Genomic DNA, 18,381 nt, shown 5'->3' on the forward strand with positions numbered 1-18,381 from the left:
ATATGAATGTGCCGTATCCATATTCCGTATATTTAGCAGGCCTAGCCACAATCAACAAAAGAAATTTCATAACTAATATTATTTTATTGTTTTTTTTTTAAATATACAGATTAATATTATACTCCATCATAACTCAAATTTTAGTCTTCAAAATCATAGAATGAATTTCTTAATGTTTTAGAATGTAACAAATATGTGTGTCAAAGTATATTATCATTATTATTATTTAATAAATGTGATAATAAATGAGTTTATTATAGTGATATAAAATTTAAATATGTGTTTCATTTATTGATAGTCTATTGTAATTGTTATGTTTCAGCATGATAAATTTCATTACAACGAAAGAACTTAAATGTACTTATAAGTTTATTAAAGTAATACAATATAATAAATAATGTCACAAATATCAGTGAAGTCACAAGTCTGTGTGTGAATCGACCGTCAATGTTCAAACTAACATTAAAATTGAACTGACACGATTATCAAACAGTATATATTGATGCTATTGCATCTTAGGGCTAAATTTCAACGTTCACTTACATTCCTGCATTTGTAGTAGATCTGTGTCTTGATTCATGATGGCGACTGAAACTCTGATGTTCACAGTTTGTACCTGGGATATAAAGTAATAGTCTTAATATAAATCATGTACAGAAAAGAAACATCGAGGACGGTCTGTATTGGTCTGGTATAAAATATTGTACGGGATCCGTATATTTCACAGATTATCCCTATTCCTCTGATAACTCTAGATAATGGCAATCGCTGTTTCACGAACTGAGAACCTGTCTGAAGTCTGGTCGGAGTTTTTCTCACAGTTCGATCAGTGAGATCAATAAGTAATAAATAATGGGAATTATGTCAATAATGCATTGTCGCTGAGGTATAATATATTGTCTCAGGTTTCCCTACCATTCTACGATATTGGATTGTAGGGAAACCTGAGACGAGTATTATAGTTAATTGAAGAAGGCTGACAAAGTGTAGAAGCGCTTTTTGGAAGACGCCTATGACTAGCAGTGGATGGTAGCTGATGATTTGGACGCGAATTTTCCCTCTTGAGTAAATCTACGAAGCACGGACTAAGTTCTACTATACGATTTATAATAGTCAGCTAACACAGCGCCGCATTCCATACAAAAGTGCTGCTTGCTTGACGCTCTCAGGTGACACTTATATCAACATTGACAACAGACGGACTGTATCGCAGCGACTGCATGAGTTCGAGTATAGAACTGCATGCAGTTGAAAACCTTCTAATAAATTTAATACAGCTACTGCGTACTGTTTCTGATGCAACTACATGCTGTTATTGTAGTACAGATCGTCTGCTTTCAACCTCAAGATGTACTTACTGTAGCACAGCAAGTTACAAGGGCTTGTAGTCGGCGGGCCCGCACCACAGCGTCACAGCGCGGACGACATCTGCCGCGGCCGCGTTGTTGCGCGACGCCGCCGCCACCCGTGCCCAGTGCTCGCGGTTCGCACAGCGCCCTGTTGCAACCAAATCATGCTCGGTGTAATGGGTATATTTATGCACATAGTTTTGTAAGGTAATGGACCTAATACGACATAGCCATGGCCTAATTAAACATGGTCTTCTATTCCCAAAGTGACACAAGCGTACGCTACAATAACATTCCCACTTTATTTCAACGCAACATGCCACAGGACTTATATGGACAGGGTATAGGTATATTTATTATTAAATTTGTTATTTGTTTTTTAATTTTATCTTAAATTTTGTAATAACACGTCATTTTTAATTATTTGGAAACAACATCTTCCGATTTATGAAAAAAAATTTAGGCCTTCGGGTAATTTTGTTTACAGTGCTGGCAGCATTACAACATGATGATGTAGGCTTATGTCAGTCACGTCGTTCGCGAATCTCGGAATATAAATAGAGTACCAGGCGGAGTATATTATTTTACCATGGACATAGTAGACTTGTGCAATGGCTATTGCGTAGGCCAGGCCGCTACAAAAATATTGTATCTACAACATTTTTAACACAAACACACCATCAAATTGTAATATATTAAGTACGTCATTAGATAATAACCGTGCAATGTAAAGTGTAAAGGAAGAGTTTCATAAAATAAACATGTTGTGTTTGTATCTTTAAAAATCCGTTAGATGGCGTGGAAGGGCTAACTTCTACATGGCGGTATGGTTTGACTCAAGCAGAAACTAATAAGCATAGAGTTGAAGTTTAATTAATATGCATACTACCCTGGTCACCATCGGGATAGGGGTTTAAGAAGATGAGTTTTTGGAGCAAGTGATAAACTTAACAGTTTTGAACTTGATTTATTGAATTATGTATTTAATTTATATGGTTAGCCTTACTTGGTATATGAGAATATACTTACTTATATACATACTAGCTGTTCCCGCGCGCTTCGCTTCGCCTTAAAAAGGTTTTCCCGTGGGAATTCCGGGATAAAAAGTAGCCTATGTTCTTTCCCAGGGTCTAGACCGTATGTATACCAAATTTCATTCAAATACGTACAGTAGTTTTGGCGTGAAAGAGTAACAGACAGACAGACAGAGAGACAGACAGACAGACAGACACAGTTACTTTCGCATTTATAATATTAGTTAGGATAGTCATTAATCAGGCCTTGACACGTTGGCACCCCTTGTCATGAGTTTAATACAGTCTGTCCTATTACTCAGCATTTCACCACGATGAACGAAGAGTTACATTTATAAAATCTCAAATAATAACTCAAATGTGTACGTGCCATACAAAGAATGCACCAATGACGTCTTTACATAAAAAAACTTATTTTCGTGGTTTTAGTTCTATTTTCCACTAAGTGTAGTGTGTTGTAAAGTTACCGTTAGTGAAGGTGACTAGACGGGAGCCGAGCGGGAAGCCAGTCAGCACGCAACAAGCCTCGCCGCTCGGCACACTGGATGCATATAGGCCTCGGCTGTCCACTGGAAGCGTCTGTAGAGTAATGAGAACAAGTTTTCATTAAGGTCACAATATGACGCATATTTTAACGGTATTAGGTACAAACTGTATAAGCCATCTTTCTTTCTAAAATAACATGCATCGTCAGTCGAAACGTGTTATGTGTACAAAAAGAATTGGATATTTTTTAATACATATAACACGTTTTATTAATGTTAGTAGGATAATCACTAACACTACAAAAGCAGTAGTAGTAGTAGTAACCAGCATGTATGTCTTAAATCCTTAAAACTACCCAATAGATGTTTAATAAATGAGGAACCTACGTACTTTTGATTCGAATACCCTCGGGCATGGAAGTAGAAAAAAAGACGGAAGGAATCTACCTAACTAAAAAGTGAAGCACCCAAAGTAAGTCGATTTCATTGTTGCGACGAGCCCGACACACACACATTGACACTCAAAGTAAGTCAGTTTGCCGCCGCGCGCCAATCACGTCGCACCTACGCACCCACACACTCTCATGTCGCCGCCATTATTGTGCTTCAGTGTTTTAGAAAGCGAGATTCCTTCCGCCTTTTTTTCTACTTTCATGCCGATTTTTAAACACAAAGTAAAAGGAAAGCCAGTAAAAAGTCTAGTGCACCTGATCAACAGTCTGGTCCATGGAGACCTGCAGCACCCACTCTCTAGCGTCGTCCAGCGCGGCGCCGCGCACGCACGCGCCTCGCAGCAGCAGTGGGGTCTTGGACCAGTCCGTGCACTCTGGTGAGTAGTAATAGCTGTGTTATCAAGTGGTACTTAGTATATTCTACATATACCAAGTAAGACTAACCATAGAAATTAAATACACAATAGGGAATATGCAAGTGGTTCAAATAAAGGTCAAATATTATTTATAATAAACTTTGTTATTTCATAACTACGCCTCCATCAACACAGGCGCCTAAACATTTCACTCAAAACAAATGCTTTCTGCAAGACTATAGGATTATTACTATAAACTTCACGTTTTAGGCGCCGATAACGAACCCGTTTAGCGGCCGTTGGGCGAGTAATCTATTGAGGGCCCAAAAACCATTAGATAGTTATGTAGGTAGTAATAAAATGAATCTAACCGAAGTCAGTGAAGTCGAGCAGATGCGGGGCGTCGTCGTCAGCCGCAACCGTGAGGTCGATGCAGCGGTTCAGCAGAACAAACGCCTCGCTGGATATGTAGAACATTATACTCGCCTCGGGACCAGCTGTGGTGAAAGGGTATGCGGTGACGATCCGTATATGTGTGCTGTGACCTTAACATAACTAACCAAAGTCGGTAAAGTCTAGTAGATGCGCGGCGTCGTCGTCAGCCGCCTCCGTGAGGTCGATCCAGCGGTTCAGCAGAACAAACGCCTCACTGGATATGTAGAACATTATACTCGCCTCGGGACAAGCTGAGGTGAAAGGCTATGCGGTGACGATCTGTTTATGTGTGCTGTGACCTTAACATAACTAACCAAAACAATAACCCGGATTGAACATATAGGAGTCGCCATCACCGTATACGGTGTGGAGGACATGATGATGATGATGATGATAACTAACCGAAGTCAGTGAAGTCGAGCAGATGCGCAGCGTCGTCGTCAGCCGCCTCCGTGAGGTCGATGCAGCGGTTCAGGAGAACGAACACCTCACTGAATATGTAGACTCGCCTCAGGACGAGCTGGGGTGAAAGGCGATGCGGCGACGATCCGTTTATGTGTGCTGTGACCTTAACATAACTAACCGAAGTCAGTGAAGTCGAGCAGATGCGCGGCGTCATCGTCGGCGGCTTCAGTGAGGTCGATGCAGCGGTTCAGCAGAACAAAAGCCTCGCGCGCTCCCGAAGCACCTTCAGAGCGGACCACCGCGCCCGATATGTAGAATGCTGAAAGAATACATTAATTAATCATTTTAATTGTATCTAGTGTAGCCACTGCGTAAATGGCGTGTTAGATGTAACAAGAAGCAATATGAAGAGAGATGTAGAGATAGGAAGTAATGACTACTGACAGAGCTACAAATAGTGTGAGATAACATGAATTTGTCCGTCAATTAGGAATTGTTTTTATTCTAGTGTTTTGCTATAATTTAAATTGTATGTAATGTTGCAAAAAGGGTATACCTTAGTATTTAATTACTTACCAACATCCGCTACTATGATGTCTGAATAGCGAGGCAGGGCTCGAGCAACTTTTGAAGCAATTTGACTCACATTGATCCCCAACAAGAGACTTGCTGCCTGAAATATCAAATTCATGTAAGTACGTAGGCACTCTGAATAGTAGAGAATAAATACTAATATTTCTTTAAAGTTAAAATGTTATACCAACACTAAAAAAACACTATATTATTATACTCTATTAATAAAAGTGACAACCCTAGTAAAAGACAAAACACTCACTTGCAAAACCCTGTCATCAGCGCCAATAGCGACCAACACGTCGCACGTATCTTTCAGCGCGGCGTACGCTTTGGGCGTAGTGGACACACGCAGTAGCAACTCCGCCGCGACTGAGGCCGCCATGCGAGCGTCGGACTCGTCCACCCGTGTGTCCTCCGTGAAGTAGCGACGCAAGATGTCCAGGGATTGGGACACCCCTTCGCTTGGCTCTTCGCTTTCTATGTCGACGCCTTCCATTCGCTGTAATTATATTAGATAGTTGTTAAAAATAGTGTTAGACAATCAAGTCGTCGCCGCGTTCTCAATATTATACCTATCAAGTTAGCATAGTGGAGGAGCAAGGGGGAAGTTTGAAGGAAGAAACTGACCTGGCAGGAACGGTTGTCCGGCTGATCAAATGCGTTTGACCTCTTCGAGTTTCCACCCGTTCTTCTCCAGGTTGATGTGCTGATGTACCGGTGCGCGGCGTAGAGCTACGTGTGTTGTAGTACGCGGCGGATTGTGCTTCTATCGCGAATTGAGTGACGGGAGCGTAAGGTGCGTCGACCGACTCGAATCGCGGCGGTGGTAGAAGTGGACGAGGGTCGGTCGTTGAGGTGGCAGATGACAGCTAGTGTTCATCTACCTGCAGTTTCCATTAGGATAGGGAAGGTGGGAAGGAGTTACAAGCATCTGTGTACCTGTCTGTCAGCTGTTTGTGTGTGTACCCACGAAGTTCCTTGACCCTATGCCTATGGCCCCAACATAAACCGCCCCCCAAAGAGCCACTAAGCTCTTTAGCACGAAATAAAAATAATAATTAAAAGATGATTTTCCCAAACCTAAATATGTGGCGTAGCTTGAGTGGAATCCACAAGCCAGCCCGAAACCTTAAGCTAATGTGCAGAGCTCGTCCCAAAGACGGAGGCGAGATGCGAGACAGGAGACCTGCTGAGCAAGCCGCCAACACCACAAGTGTAGCGTCGGGGAAAGCGCCGACAGCAGGACCCAGATGCAGAAACCAATTCGAACAACAGTTGCCTGAAAGATAAGTTCCGAGGGGTGAGCCCGTCCAAAATCCATTCGATCACTCGACAGCCCGATGTCAAGCATCGACCCGACCCATAGGACCAGGAGACGACGCGCGGCTCCCCAAGTGAGAAAACTTCCCAGGGGCTCTACCCAACACGATCCCTTCGAAGAATTCACTGCTGCGTCGTGTGCGCTTCGCACCACATGCACCTAGAGCAGAGCTCATGTTGCACTGCCCGTACCTCAGGAAGAGGGCACCCAGCACCGAGAATGTCGACCCACACAATCAAAGCCCATCACGACGGTGGTGAGAGCCGCAGGTGTCAGTCGGAACCGGCCTAACGACTGGAAGGTAGAGCAGCGGAGAGCAGCTCCGGCAAGCGTAGAGTAAGACGGGACCTCTGCGAAGAAATTAAATACTGGAAGGTTCCTCGAACAGAGGCCGTCGCAGGATGCATTGATGCACCAAAGATGCTGGCCTAAGTAGCCACAGGGAGCCGTACAAAACAAACATTCGGCAAATCTCCCCAGTAGTGCCGAACGGTGAGACCTGATAGATGACTGTCCGGATCAGAGCCCCACTGAAACCATATCGCTAGCCCCCAGTTGCCGTTTGGACCTCACCACGGTGGGGCTTCCGTGATGAGGTGTGTAGTGTCTGTTCATCAGCAGGCGTGGACGCAGTTGCAGGCCGCATATGGCCGGGATGGCGCTGGTTGGCCATGCATGCGCTGTGAGGGGCGTCTCCTCGCTGGTCTGCGACGCGACCGCTGCGGGTGGGGATCACCCACGGACACTTGGACGGACTTGTTGGGAAGCGCCACCTTATCTCGGTCTATTGGTGCTTGACCCATCAAGATCCATCCGAAGATAGACCTATGTGCCGTAGGTAATCCTTCACCCAGCTGGTACGACGACCCATCCAGGATTCGACTGTAGAGGTCCACGCCTATCAGAAAATCAATGGGACCCGGAACAGACAGTCTATCATCAGCAAGCTTGATGCTTTTGCACCGCTCTAACACGCTCGGACACAAAGGCGCACTAGGGAGATCCCCCGTGATGTGCTTCAGCACGACGGCTGTGGCTACCAAGGCAGGCTGGGATGCACCCTGAGGGCATGCGATCCTGCACTCTACGCTGCCATTGGAGCGCTGCTTACCTCCCAAGCCGTGAAGAAGCCTAGAGCTAGTGCGGGGAAGCCGCAACCGCTGCGCCAGTTCCTCAGTGATGACAGACACCTGCGAGCCGCTGTCTATCAAGGCTCTCACCTGGTGTATGTGACCATTGTGGTCGTACACCCCCACCATGGCAGTTCCTAACAACATGGTGTTGTGAATTGAACCATGGCAGACCGTGGAGCCGGGCGATGAGTCTGCGGGTCGACCATCCTTAGGTGCTGCAGATGATGATGATGGCAGACAAGATGATGATGATGATGATGGTGGCAGGTGTAGTTTCGTGTGATGATGTCCACCACACACTAGACACCTGCACTTGGACGTGCACCTGCTTACAGAGTGTGCACGCAAGCAGTTACAACATAAGCCCTGTTGTGCGACAAGCTCCCTACGCTGAACAGGTGTCAGGGAATTGAACCTGTCGCACCTATAAATGGTGTGGTTACCCCGACAAAGGGCACAAGACACAGCCACTGCAGTGAGAGTCACTGTAGTGTGTGAAGTCCCCGTTTTCACATTATTAGAGTTGCTTGACCCCCTGGAACCCGAGCCACCAACAGTCTCCAAGACTCTCAACTCTGTTTCCAGAAAGCCAAGCAAGTCTTGGAATGTTGGGATGGTGTTGGGCGAACCCCCTATACCGAGTTGAACCTACTACGAAGGTCAAAGGGAAGCTTTCTTAAAATTATATGGAGCAACAAGAAACTCCATGACTTGACATCAAAACCAAGCACACTCAGAGCCATAGTGTTCTCCTTTAAGGTGTTGACTAGCTTCCGAAGGTTGCCAGTCAACCCTTGTTGACCGAGTGTCACAGCAAGTATGGACTCCAAGTGTGTGTCGGCAATGAGTCTCTTGTTGTCATATCTTTCCTTAAGGAGCTGGTAAGCTATCTCATAGTTCCCATCGGCCAGCTCCAGATGCCTAACTAAACTAAGAGGTTCCTTGTCCAGAACACTCAGAAGGTAGTGCATCTTTTGCACACTGGACAAGTCCCCATTAGTGTGTATCAGACTGTCGAACAATCCAATAAAATTTGGCCAGTCAGTGTAGACCCCAGAGAAACTGCTCAGACTAATCTCAGGCAACTTGAAGTGAGCAGTTGATCTCACTGGCTCCACATCCGCGACGCTATTTGTCGACACTAATCCCTCAGCTATCACTTTAACCGAATAAAAGATTTCATAAAATTTGTTGAAGCGTTTGTCAGCCTGCTGCAGCACGGTCTCGTCGACGGGCAGACCCTTCAGGTTCAAGTAAGCGTCCTGGTATTGGTCGCGCATCCGCTCCAGATCCTCGAAACGAACCCTGAACATAGATAGACCAGGCGCATCCGATTTTGCCTGAAGGCTACACGCCAACTCGTAGACCCCACTCAAGTACTGCTCCGCAGTGTCCAGCTGGACCATACATATTTTAATAGGGTCGGCTGCGGCACCCTTAACGTACTTACTTTCCGATTTCATCATTATTTCTAATTTGATTTACGACGATAAAATATAACCTAAACAGTCCCAGTTGAATTAAAAAAGTAATGTGTCAGACGTCAAACTTCTATTCTGTGCTATCCTCGGAATACTGATTGAAGTTGAGTAGTGATGGACACTACTCGACTAACCGATTCTTACCGATTGACCATAGACTAAGGGAAAAAACTAAGTGACGTCACGATGACACACACAAAACAGCTGGCAGAAGACTTCAGTTACGTGCTGAAGTTTAGACAAATGTTTGTAAATAATAAACCGGGATGGACTGGAATAGGGAATATCCGGTTTACGAAGGACCATGAAATGGAGGAGCAAGGGGGAAGTTTGAAGGAAGAAACTGACCTGGCAGGAACGGTTGTCCGGCTGATCAAATGCGTTTGACCTCTTCGAGTTTCCACCCGTTCTTCTCCAGGTTGATGTGCTGATGTACCGGTGCGCGGCGTAGAGCTACGTGTGTTGTAGTACGCGGCGGATTGTGCTTCTATCGCGAATTGAGTGACGGGAGCGTAAGGTGCGTCGACCGACTCGAATCGCGGCGGTGGTAGAAGTGGACGAGGGTCGGTCGTTGAGGTGGCAGATGACAGCTAGTGTTCATCTACCTGCAGTTTCCATTAGGATAGGGAAGGTGGGAAGGAGTTACAAGCATCTGTGTACCTGTCTGTCAGCTGTTTGTGTGTGTACCCACGAAGTTCCTTGACCCTATGCCTATGGCCCCAACACATAGTCTTAGCATTTAATCAATATTTGTGGAAATCCTAATATATTGAACATTTATCAGTTATCAGACTCTTATCATTTAACTTCCCTGTATGTACATTATACCCGTACAGATATTTATTAATCTGAAAGAAGCATGAGTATTGTTTATTTGTGTCCAGAAAGCTTCGGAGTACTTAACATAACTGAGAGTGGCACAAGCGGGAGAACTCCGACTCGCGGGATTTATTATTTTGAGGCTAAAAAGGGTAAGTATTGTTTATTATTTTGTGTCTCAAAAGCTGCAAACTCTCCGGAATCACTGAGAGCGGTTAGTTAAGCTCTCCCACTACTTCATTAACCGCATTGAAGACTGTATAGTGTCACTCACGTCGTGTGTGTTCAACAGTTGTGTGACGCAGAGCAGCGCGTAGTGCGGCGCCCTGTCCCCGGCCAGCGCGAGGCAGCGCTCCCACTGCCCGCCGCGGCACAAGCGGGACAACTCCGCCTCGACGGTTGCAGACTGTATAGTGTCACTCACGTCGTGTGTGTTCAACAGTTGTGTGACGCAGAGCAGCGCGTAGTGCGGCGCCCTGTCCCCGGCCAGCGCGAGGCAGCGCTCCCACTGCCCGCCGCGGCACAAGCGGGACAACTCCGCCTCGAGGGTTGCAGACTGTATAGTGTCACTCACGTCGTGTGTGTTCAACAGTTGTGTGACGCAGAGCAGCGCGTAGTGCGGCGCCCTGTCCCCGGCCAGCGCGAGGCAGCGCTCCCACTGCCCGCCGCGGCACAAGCGGGACAACTCCGCCTCGACGGTGGAAGACGAGTTCGCGCGCGGCTGTGTGTCTTCTTCCTCTTCGTCTTCTTCTGCTACTGGATGATGAGACACATTTTAAGCATTTAGACTTTGAACTTTAGTCTTGAATGTTATTATATGGAAAGAAATACAGGTAGAAGCAATTATTTTACCTGGTGCATCGTCTTCGCCTTCATACCCTTCGGTCAAAGCGGCGCGGAGCTGCTCACCAACATCGCTTTGACCAATTGCGGCAAATCTGTTTGATTACAAAGAATAACGTTATTTACTATACATTGTAAAGTAAAGACAGAAAGCTAGTTATTACAGTTGTAGACACCACTTGGTTAAGTGCAAAGGTAAGTTTAGAATACTGTAACAAACATCCAATCGAATCGTGGAAAGTTTTTCAATACAGTGCGTAATGTTACAGTGGTAACGAGATTACTTTTAGTAGGTATAATAAGGCCGCCGATTGTGCTATTTATTTTCTGTTCTATATTGTATGTGAATCTTACCCCCTTATTCATAGAGAAGTTACAATACGTTTTAACTAATAAACTGTTTTGTCCCTCTCCGACAAAGATCAATTTGTTCTTTGACAGAGAGGGACAAAACAGTTTATTAGTTAAAACGTATTGTAACTTTTCTATGAATAAGGGGGTTATTCTGTTTGTATGCAATAAACAGTATTTTTATCTTTATGTTTTACGTCTAGTGCACATACCGTTGCTGCAGCAGCGCGGCGGCGGCGGCGGCGGCGCTCGCTTGGTGATTTTGATTTGACACTGGCTGTCATCTCATACATTTTGTAGCTGTCCAAGTGGGCCTCTTAAATTTCGACGACTTTAGTGCAATAAACAGTATTTGTATCTTTATCTTTTACAGCTAGTAGGCTCGGGTCTCCTATTTACGCCGTAGGTCGCGTCCAGCGTCACGCCGTAGGCCGCGTCACGATGCTCACTATAGAAATGTACTGATGCGGTCTCCCTCACACGCCGACGTTGGCGCGTAGACATAGTGAGCATCGTGACGCGGCCTACGGCGTGACGCTGGACGCGACCTACGGCGTAAATAGGAGACCCGGGCCTAAGTGGGTCTCTTATATTTCGACGACTTTAGTGCAATAAACAGTATTTTATCTATATCTATGTACAGCTTTCCACCTACCGTTGCTGCAACAACGCGGCGGCGCGCGCGCGGTGCGGCGGCGGCAGGTGGTCCCGCGCCAGCCGCGCCGCCCGCAGTGCCGCGCGCTCCGCCAGCCGCGAGGCGCCGCCGCGCGCGCCCTCCTCGCTCGCGCGGCACAGTAGTTGTACTGCTTCCCACCACTCTCCTCTGGAATTAAATAATAGGTTTAAGGTTGCTAATAAAATATAAGGTAAAGGGAGGAGAAAATGTAGTGAAGTTGTTTTCAATGTAGTTTGACAGTGCATACGTTTGACGCTAATGGTAAAATTGATGCATAAATGTGGGTTTCAGTTGCTGTTTTGGCAGCAGTCTAGGCTTTACTAGTCAGAGGCATTCGGTCAGATTGAAGACACATGAAAGTCGGGTTGACCACTTACTTACTTAACTTGTGTGAATATTACTGTTGGGGACCACCAGCGAGGCCCGCGTGGTTCATTAGAAGGAGGCCCGTGCCCAAGCAGTGGGGACGTGATGGGTTATGATGATGATAATAGTACATCAATTTACATAATTTAATTTAGATTCTAAAATTGTTTAATTTAGACCTTTTCCATCTGAAATACAGGAAAAACTCTGTTATTTTCTAGTTCAGAACAGCATTTTAAACTACCTTTAGCATTAAAAGTTGACCTATTATTGTAAATCACATTTAGCATTAAGTATTTTCTGAATAAATATTCTTTTCTATTCTATTCTATCTTACTTGTCGGCGTGTTCGGCGGCGGTCTGCAGCAGCGGCGGCACGGCGGGCGGCACGGGCTCGGCGCTGTCCGGCAAGTACTCGCGGGATACTCGGGCCGCCTCCTCCCACAGCTCTGTATACAGGATGTTGCAAAAAGGGTATAATTATTTCAGTTAGTAGGTAGTAGGATACCATTAGTTGCTATATTCAGCATTAATTTAAATGACACTCTTTTTATTAATACACATTTTATAGAATAATACCTAATAAAATGTATAATAGCTTAAACTTTGTAAAACAGGGTAATTTTTATATCAAAGTATAAAAATACTATCTAGTACTAACAACTGACATAATGAGTAATATTTAGCAACAATAGTTACCGACATAATGAGTAATATTTAGCAATAATAGTTACCGAGATCCTTGTAATGCTGCACAACCTCGCGCGGTCGGTTGGCGCGTATCATGAGCGTCTCGAACTCGGCCAGGTCCCCTCGCTCGGCCGCCGCGCGCGCGCCTTCCACTAGCGTTTCTTCTACCTGTCATATTGCAACATTATTATGTATTTAGGTAAACAGTTGTTTTTAGATAAAATGTCTCATTTGTGATTGTATCCTTGCATATTATATGCGAAGCATATAAATATGAATAGGGGGTGTCCTATGTTATAAAAACTAACTAGGTATGTAGTAATTTTTTTTATAAATACAAAGTATAATAAAAATGAGAGTTTTCCAGCTCTACATTCTAGATAGGTGGAGCCGTTAAGTTATCACCGCAACTGGCATTTTTCCGCGCAAAGGAATATTGCGCTGGACGCTGTCGACTTTTGGAGCTACTTACCATATGTGGAGCGTGTGCTTCAGCCAGCACCAGTGCTTTCTGATACTATGCCCCTGGCGAGCCACATGCGCGTGTCTTTGTCTGTCTGTATGTTTAGGTATGTATCCTTTCATACTATATGCGAAGCATATATGATTGAGGGGTATCCTATGCTAGATACTAGTAAGTACGGAGCATATAAAAACGAGAGGTATCCAACCTTTCAAATCAGATACTGAGTTAAGCGTCATCAAGCTGTTGGAGCCTTATATGGCGGCCCGTGCGGTGAAGGTATTTTTATCCTTACGGCTTTTTCCACTTACCATATGCGGAGCGTGTGCCTCAGCCAGCACCAGTGCCTTCTGATACATGCCCCTGGCGAGCCACATACGAACAGCATCATCAGGCGCGGCGGCGCGCAGGAAGGCGGCCTCGGCCTCGTCCGGCCGCTCCGAGGCCAGCGCCGCCGCCTCGTGCCGCGCCACCTCGCGCACGGAGATGCCGCCGCCCAGCGAGCTGAGCTCTAGGGCTATGTCCCATCTGGGTGGTGAAAGAAGAGAGAAAAAAAAATATTAGGTAAAAGGCGAGTTTTTGTATCACTTTGGGTCGCTCTGCCAGCGGAGTAAGTTTATTTGGTGCACCTAAAATTTGCTATACTAACAAAATTAGGTACCTATGTTTAATGTGTTTTTTTTTTACACAGTCAACTGGCTTATAACACAAGTTAAGTTTAGAGTAAAACGGCACAAACCGGATAAACCTTAGGGCAAAGTCCCATATTCCATAAACTAACTTTTTCACTAACAAAACTTATTAAACCCTCACCTCTCAGCCTGCAGAGCCCACCTCGCGCCCACCGCCGCCAGCCCCCTAGCAGCAAGCAGCCGCGCGCCCGCCGCGCCGCCCAGCGCGCCCGCCCACAGCAGCGCCACCTTCAACAACAAGCATAATATATGTGAAACTATTGAAGAAGTGTTGCTACTCATTTTGATCAATTTTAAATGATAAAGCTGATAATGATGATGATGTATAATTAATATATAGGGTGTTGCAAAAAGGGTATACTAAGCCGAAACCGAAATCAGAATTTGAAAATTCGCGAAAAAAATAATTCATTTTCCATAGAAACTTGGTTGGTCACGTGACTTTTACTATGGAAAAAAAAAATTCGCGAATTTCCAAATTCTGATTTTAGTTTCGATTTCGGCTTAGTATACCAATTTTGCAACACCCTGTATAATTTTAAGTTTTAAATTCAAATACAATGAATGGATTGTTGTAGAATAAATAAATAAAATAAAAAGAAACCTGTTGCTGCACGGCGGGCGGCGCGTGCGCGCGGGCCACCCGCTCCGCGCCCTCCCATTGGCCGGCCGAGCGGTACATTTGGATTGCGCTCTTCCAGTCACCTGTGGGATTGGGAATTTAGATAATGTTTATCAGTATTTAAGAACAGAGATACGTACCTATATAATTTTATAGAAAATGCATGAATTATTAGTAACCTACTTGGGTGTGTAAAATTATAGTGTAACCTATTTGTTGTTATCTTAAAAGTCGCTAATTTCTATAGGTCTGCGTTGATGCACCAATTCACCAATAGACATGAATGTATATTATGTTAAATAATATGGAAATGTATTACCAGCTTGCAGGTAGTAGTTTTCGGCGGCCCTGAAGTCTCCGTTGGCCTGTAAAGCCTGGGCTACGTGTCGCCTCGTTGCCTCTAGCAGAGAACTCCTATGGGCAGCCACTAGACGCAACATGGCTTCGTATTGTGATACCTCCTACATAATAAAATGAAAAGTTTTATGTCGTTATTATGTCTATGTGGAGAGGTATGGGTTGTAGTAGTTGCTATTATTAGAGATTAATTAGATATTTCTTTTCCTACGACTTTTATATAACTTAAATTATACGCCAATGAATTACCTTATACATAGAAATGGCTTCATCATGTTCTCCGAGTCCAATATAGATCTGCTCAGCTTTTCTAAACTGCCCTGTAAAATATAAACTTTAATGTAGATTTTATAAAAATTTGGAGTACATTAGTACAAAATCAAGTAAGCATTTTCAAAAGTCGTTGTAGTTGTTCAGAATAACCAGCTCACTATACCCTTTTTTAACACTTTTATACCCCTGTTTATTACTTAAGTATTTTTCTACCACCAAACTTGTCTTACACTTTTCCACTAACCATCTTTCCTCAACTCCTCCGCTAGAGGCATATAAATGTCCCTGGTCTCCTCCTCAGAAAGATGTCTGGCGGCCAATCGCAGCCCCTCCGCGTATTTCCCGGCCGCGTTGTACGCTCGCACACAGCGATCCGCCATGCCGCACTCGCTTAGGACTTTCTCTGCTGTTTCCCACTCCTGGGAAATTATAAATGTTTTATTACAATTGAAATAGACTTTTCATTTGGCTTATGTACACATGCCAAAGTGCCAAACAATCTATAGGAAGTTATAGATAAAAACATAACGTTGTCCCCGGTGAGACAACGACAATGTTATGGATATGGAGTTATTCTATAATAGTGTATTGAAAATAACACAGTACTTACTTGAATAGAGATGAAGTGGTCACCCAACTCCTCACATTCTTCCCTGATAGATTCCTTGTCGTCGATAACCTGCAATAAACAGGGTTTATCAAAAATGGTAGGTACTGTAAGTCGAATGAGTGACCCTCTGGTAATTCTGAATTATCCTGCTGCGTCACCACTTCTCCTCCAACCAACTACTCGATGAGTATCAACACTACTAGCCTGCACGCACTGCGTCGCCTTCTTGTAGTGGTGCGCCCGGAGCGCGGCGGAGAGCGCGGTGCGCGTGCGGCCCGCCTCGATGAGTATCAACACTACTAGCCTGCACGCACTGCGTCGCCTTCTTGTAGTGGTGCGCCCGGAGCGCGGCGGAGAGCGCGGCGCGCGTGCGGCCCGCCTCGATGAGTATCAACACTACTAGCCTGCACGCACTGCGTCGCCTTCTTGTAGTGGTGCGCCCGGAGCGCGGCGGAGAGCGCGGCGCGCGTGCGGCCCGCCTCGATGAGTATCAACACTACTAGCCTGCACGCACTGCGTCGCCTTCTTGTAGTGGTGCGCCCGGAGCGCGGCGGAGAGCGCGGCGCGCGTGCGGCCCGCCTCGATGAGTATCAACACTACTAGCCTGCACGCACTGCGTCGCCTTCTTGTAGTGGTGCGCCCGGAGCGCGGCGGAGAGCGCGGCGCGCGTGCGGCCCGCCTCGATGAGGTGCGGCACGGCGGCGCCGGCCTGCCGCTGGGACACCAGGTGCTCGCCCCACGAGCCCTCCAGGCGCGTCACTTCACCTGGGCATGCCTGGGAGATGAGGAATGCTAAGGTAATAAATGAGGCCATGGTAGAAAAATAGCTACCACATTTTCACGTTAAGGGCCTTCACTGCGTTGAGCGAACACAAGGAGCGAATGCCCGTCGCGGAGCAATTCCGCAAAAAAAATGGCTCCGGAGACAAACTAAATAGGAAAGCAGCTCTACGACGGCCAATCCTGGTGTCCGGTTAAACCGCAGCAAAGTTTCCTTATATCATTGATTTGTGGTACAAAACTGTATCTAACGTAATAATTTACATACTTCTCTAGCGAGTTGGACAGCCCTGGCGTAGTTGTGGCCCTTAGCGTAGTACTCGACGGCCGCGAGGTTGTCTCCACGCTTCTCTGCCAGCTCGCCCGCCATCTCCCACCATTCCTCCTGAAATTTATAAATTTAAAATTATTTTATTTGAAAATATAAATATACCTACACACGCCGCCTATAACGATGCTTACCTAATCACCGCAACTTTGTGACCCACGCCACATTTTCTATGGGTGCAAGCTTGTGTTCAAATTGATATGAGAGTAAAAATAATATGTATATTACCTCCTGAGACCCAGAGACCAAAAAATACACAATTTCTGCGGCTGCAAACTGCTGCTTTGTCTGAGCCTGTCGTGGGTCTCCTCATTATGTGCTCGTAGAGGTACAACACCCCCTAGCCCTCACCTGTATAAGCTGGCTATGCACAGCGTCCACAATCTCATTGTCTCTCAGCAACACGGGGTTGTGCAGTAGTAAGGCAGCAGCTCGCCTCGCCCGCCCCCCGCGCAGCCACAGCCGCACCGCGCCCTGCGAGTCGCCCGCTGATACCATGGCGGCACCGGCCTCGCCTAGGCGACCTGGGTAGAGAGTGGTTGGGTATGATATTCTCAACATATAGCATAAATGCTGACGCGTCATGGCTTCGTGACACCATTACGTGCTCAGATCCATCGTAGTGATTCTGCGCTTACGTTTTTGCAAAGGAATCCTTTGTAATTAGTACAATACACGGTGTAAATGCTGCGAACATTATTGTAATGTAGACTCAAGTTGCTACGAATGTCGTAGCGCTTGCTACGAAGCTCGTAGCTATTGCTACGAATGTCGTAGCGCTTGCTACGACATTCGTAGCAGTTACTACAAATATCGTAGTAGCTGTAAGTTGCAGCAATTTTATGGACCATGCACCTAATACCAATACAAAATATCCTAAAATGTCTGAAGTAAAGCTTACCAGTAGAGATCAAATAATCCATATGCTGCTGCTTCAACTCTGCCACTACACTGCGATCGGTCTTCTCCGCTACAGCTATAGCTTCTGTCCAGCGATTGAACTGTTTGTACATCTGTATAGCAAGCTCCGGTTGTCCCGCCTTCTTGGTGTAACACTCCTCGGCTGATGCCAGGTCGCTAGTGAATATAGCCAGCCTAGCCTGCACTAACGGCGAGTGGAGACCTAGGTATTTTTAAACTTGTGTTAGTAATTTAATTGCTACAAACTATATTCAACATGGGATGATATAAAAATTCTTCTCATTCTGGAAATGGAAATAATCCTAAACTACTTTTGATTTTAAAGTGACCGACACATACGACACAGAATTAGTATTTTTTTTAATTAGTAATTATCGTAACGTTTTACCTTCACTAACGTCCCCGTGTCCTTCAGTCGACGCCAGCTCCACTGTTTTGTCCAGGTAGAAAGTTCTTGCATCATCGCCGACTTCTCGATAACATTTTGCTGCCAACTAATAGAAAATAATTATGACACGATATTTTTATATATATGCTGTGGATTCTATTTGAATATTATGCGA

The 18,381-nt window shown here is 45.5% G+C and overlaps 1 protein-coding gene across 1 annotated transcript in view; it reads right to left on the reverse strand.

Moving 5' to 3' along the window:
• Positions 1 to 356: 356 nt before the first annotated feature.
• LOC105387398 (intraflagellar transport protein 172 homolog) overlaps positions 357 to 18,381 on the reverse strand; it is a 29,158-nt gene continuing 11,133 nt past the window's right edge. The window contains exons 15-39 of the mRNA XM_048631599.1: positions 18,207 to 18,312; positions 17,799 to 18,020; positions 17,249 to 17,421; positions 16,838 to 16,954; positions 16,394 to 16,564; positions 15,790 to 15,858; positions 15,424 to 15,598; positions 15,156 to 15,226; positions 14,869 to 15,010; positions 14,532 to 14,632; positions 14,049 to 14,155; positions 13,547 to 13,763; positions 12,817 to 12,940; positions 12,420 to 12,531; positions 11,696 to 11,863; positions 10,699 to 10,784; positions 10,538 to 10,602; positions 10,121 to 10,387; positions 5,352 to 5,591; positions 5,093 to 5,189; positions 4,695 to 4,835; positions 3,576 to 3,694; positions 2,851 to 2,962; positions 1,359 to 1,497; positions 357 to 616 (exon numbers count right to left, since the gene is read on the reverse strand). Of these exons, the coding sequence (XP_048487556.1) occupies positions 1,373 to 1,497; positions 2,851 to 2,962; positions 3,576 to 3,694; positions 4,695 to 4,835; positions 5,093 to 5,189; positions 5,352 to 5,591; positions 10,121 to 10,387; positions 10,538 to 10,602; positions 10,699 to 10,784; positions 11,696 to 11,863; positions 12,420 to 12,531; positions 12,817 to 12,940; positions 13,547 to 13,763; positions 14,049 to 14,155; positions 14,532 to 14,632; positions 14,869 to 15,010; positions 15,156 to 15,226; positions 15,424 to 15,598; positions 15,790 to 15,858; positions 16,394 to 16,564; positions 16,838 to 16,954; positions 17,249 to 17,421; positions 17,799 to 18,020; positions 18,207 to 18,312 (3,327 nt within the window). The 3' untranslated portion in view covers positions 357 to 616; positions 1,359 to 1,372. The remainder of the gene's footprint in view (positions 617 to 1,358; positions 1,498 to 2,850; positions 2,963 to 3,575; positions 3,695 to 4,694; positions 4,836 to 5,092; positions 5,190 to 5,351; positions 5,592 to 10,120; positions 10,388 to 10,537; positions 10,603 to 10,698; positions 10,785 to 11,695; positions 11,864 to 12,419; positions 12,532 to 12,816; positions 12,941 to 13,546; positions 13,764 to 14,048; positions 14,156 to 14,531; positions 14,633 to 14,868; positions 15,011 to 15,155; positions 15,227 to 15,423; positions 15,599 to 15,789; positions 15,859 to 16,393; positions 16,565 to 16,837; positions 16,955 to 17,248; positions 17,422 to 17,798; positions 18,021 to 18,206; positions 18,313 to 18,381) is intronic.

Source organism: Plutella xylostella, chromosome 29, assembly GCF_932276165.1.
Source record: "Plutella xylostella chromosome 29, ilPluXylo3.1, whole genome shotgun sequence".
NCBI classification, from domain to species: domain Eukaryota; kingdom Metazoa; phylum Arthropoda; class Insecta; order Lepidoptera; family Plutellidae; genus Plutella; species Plutella xylostella.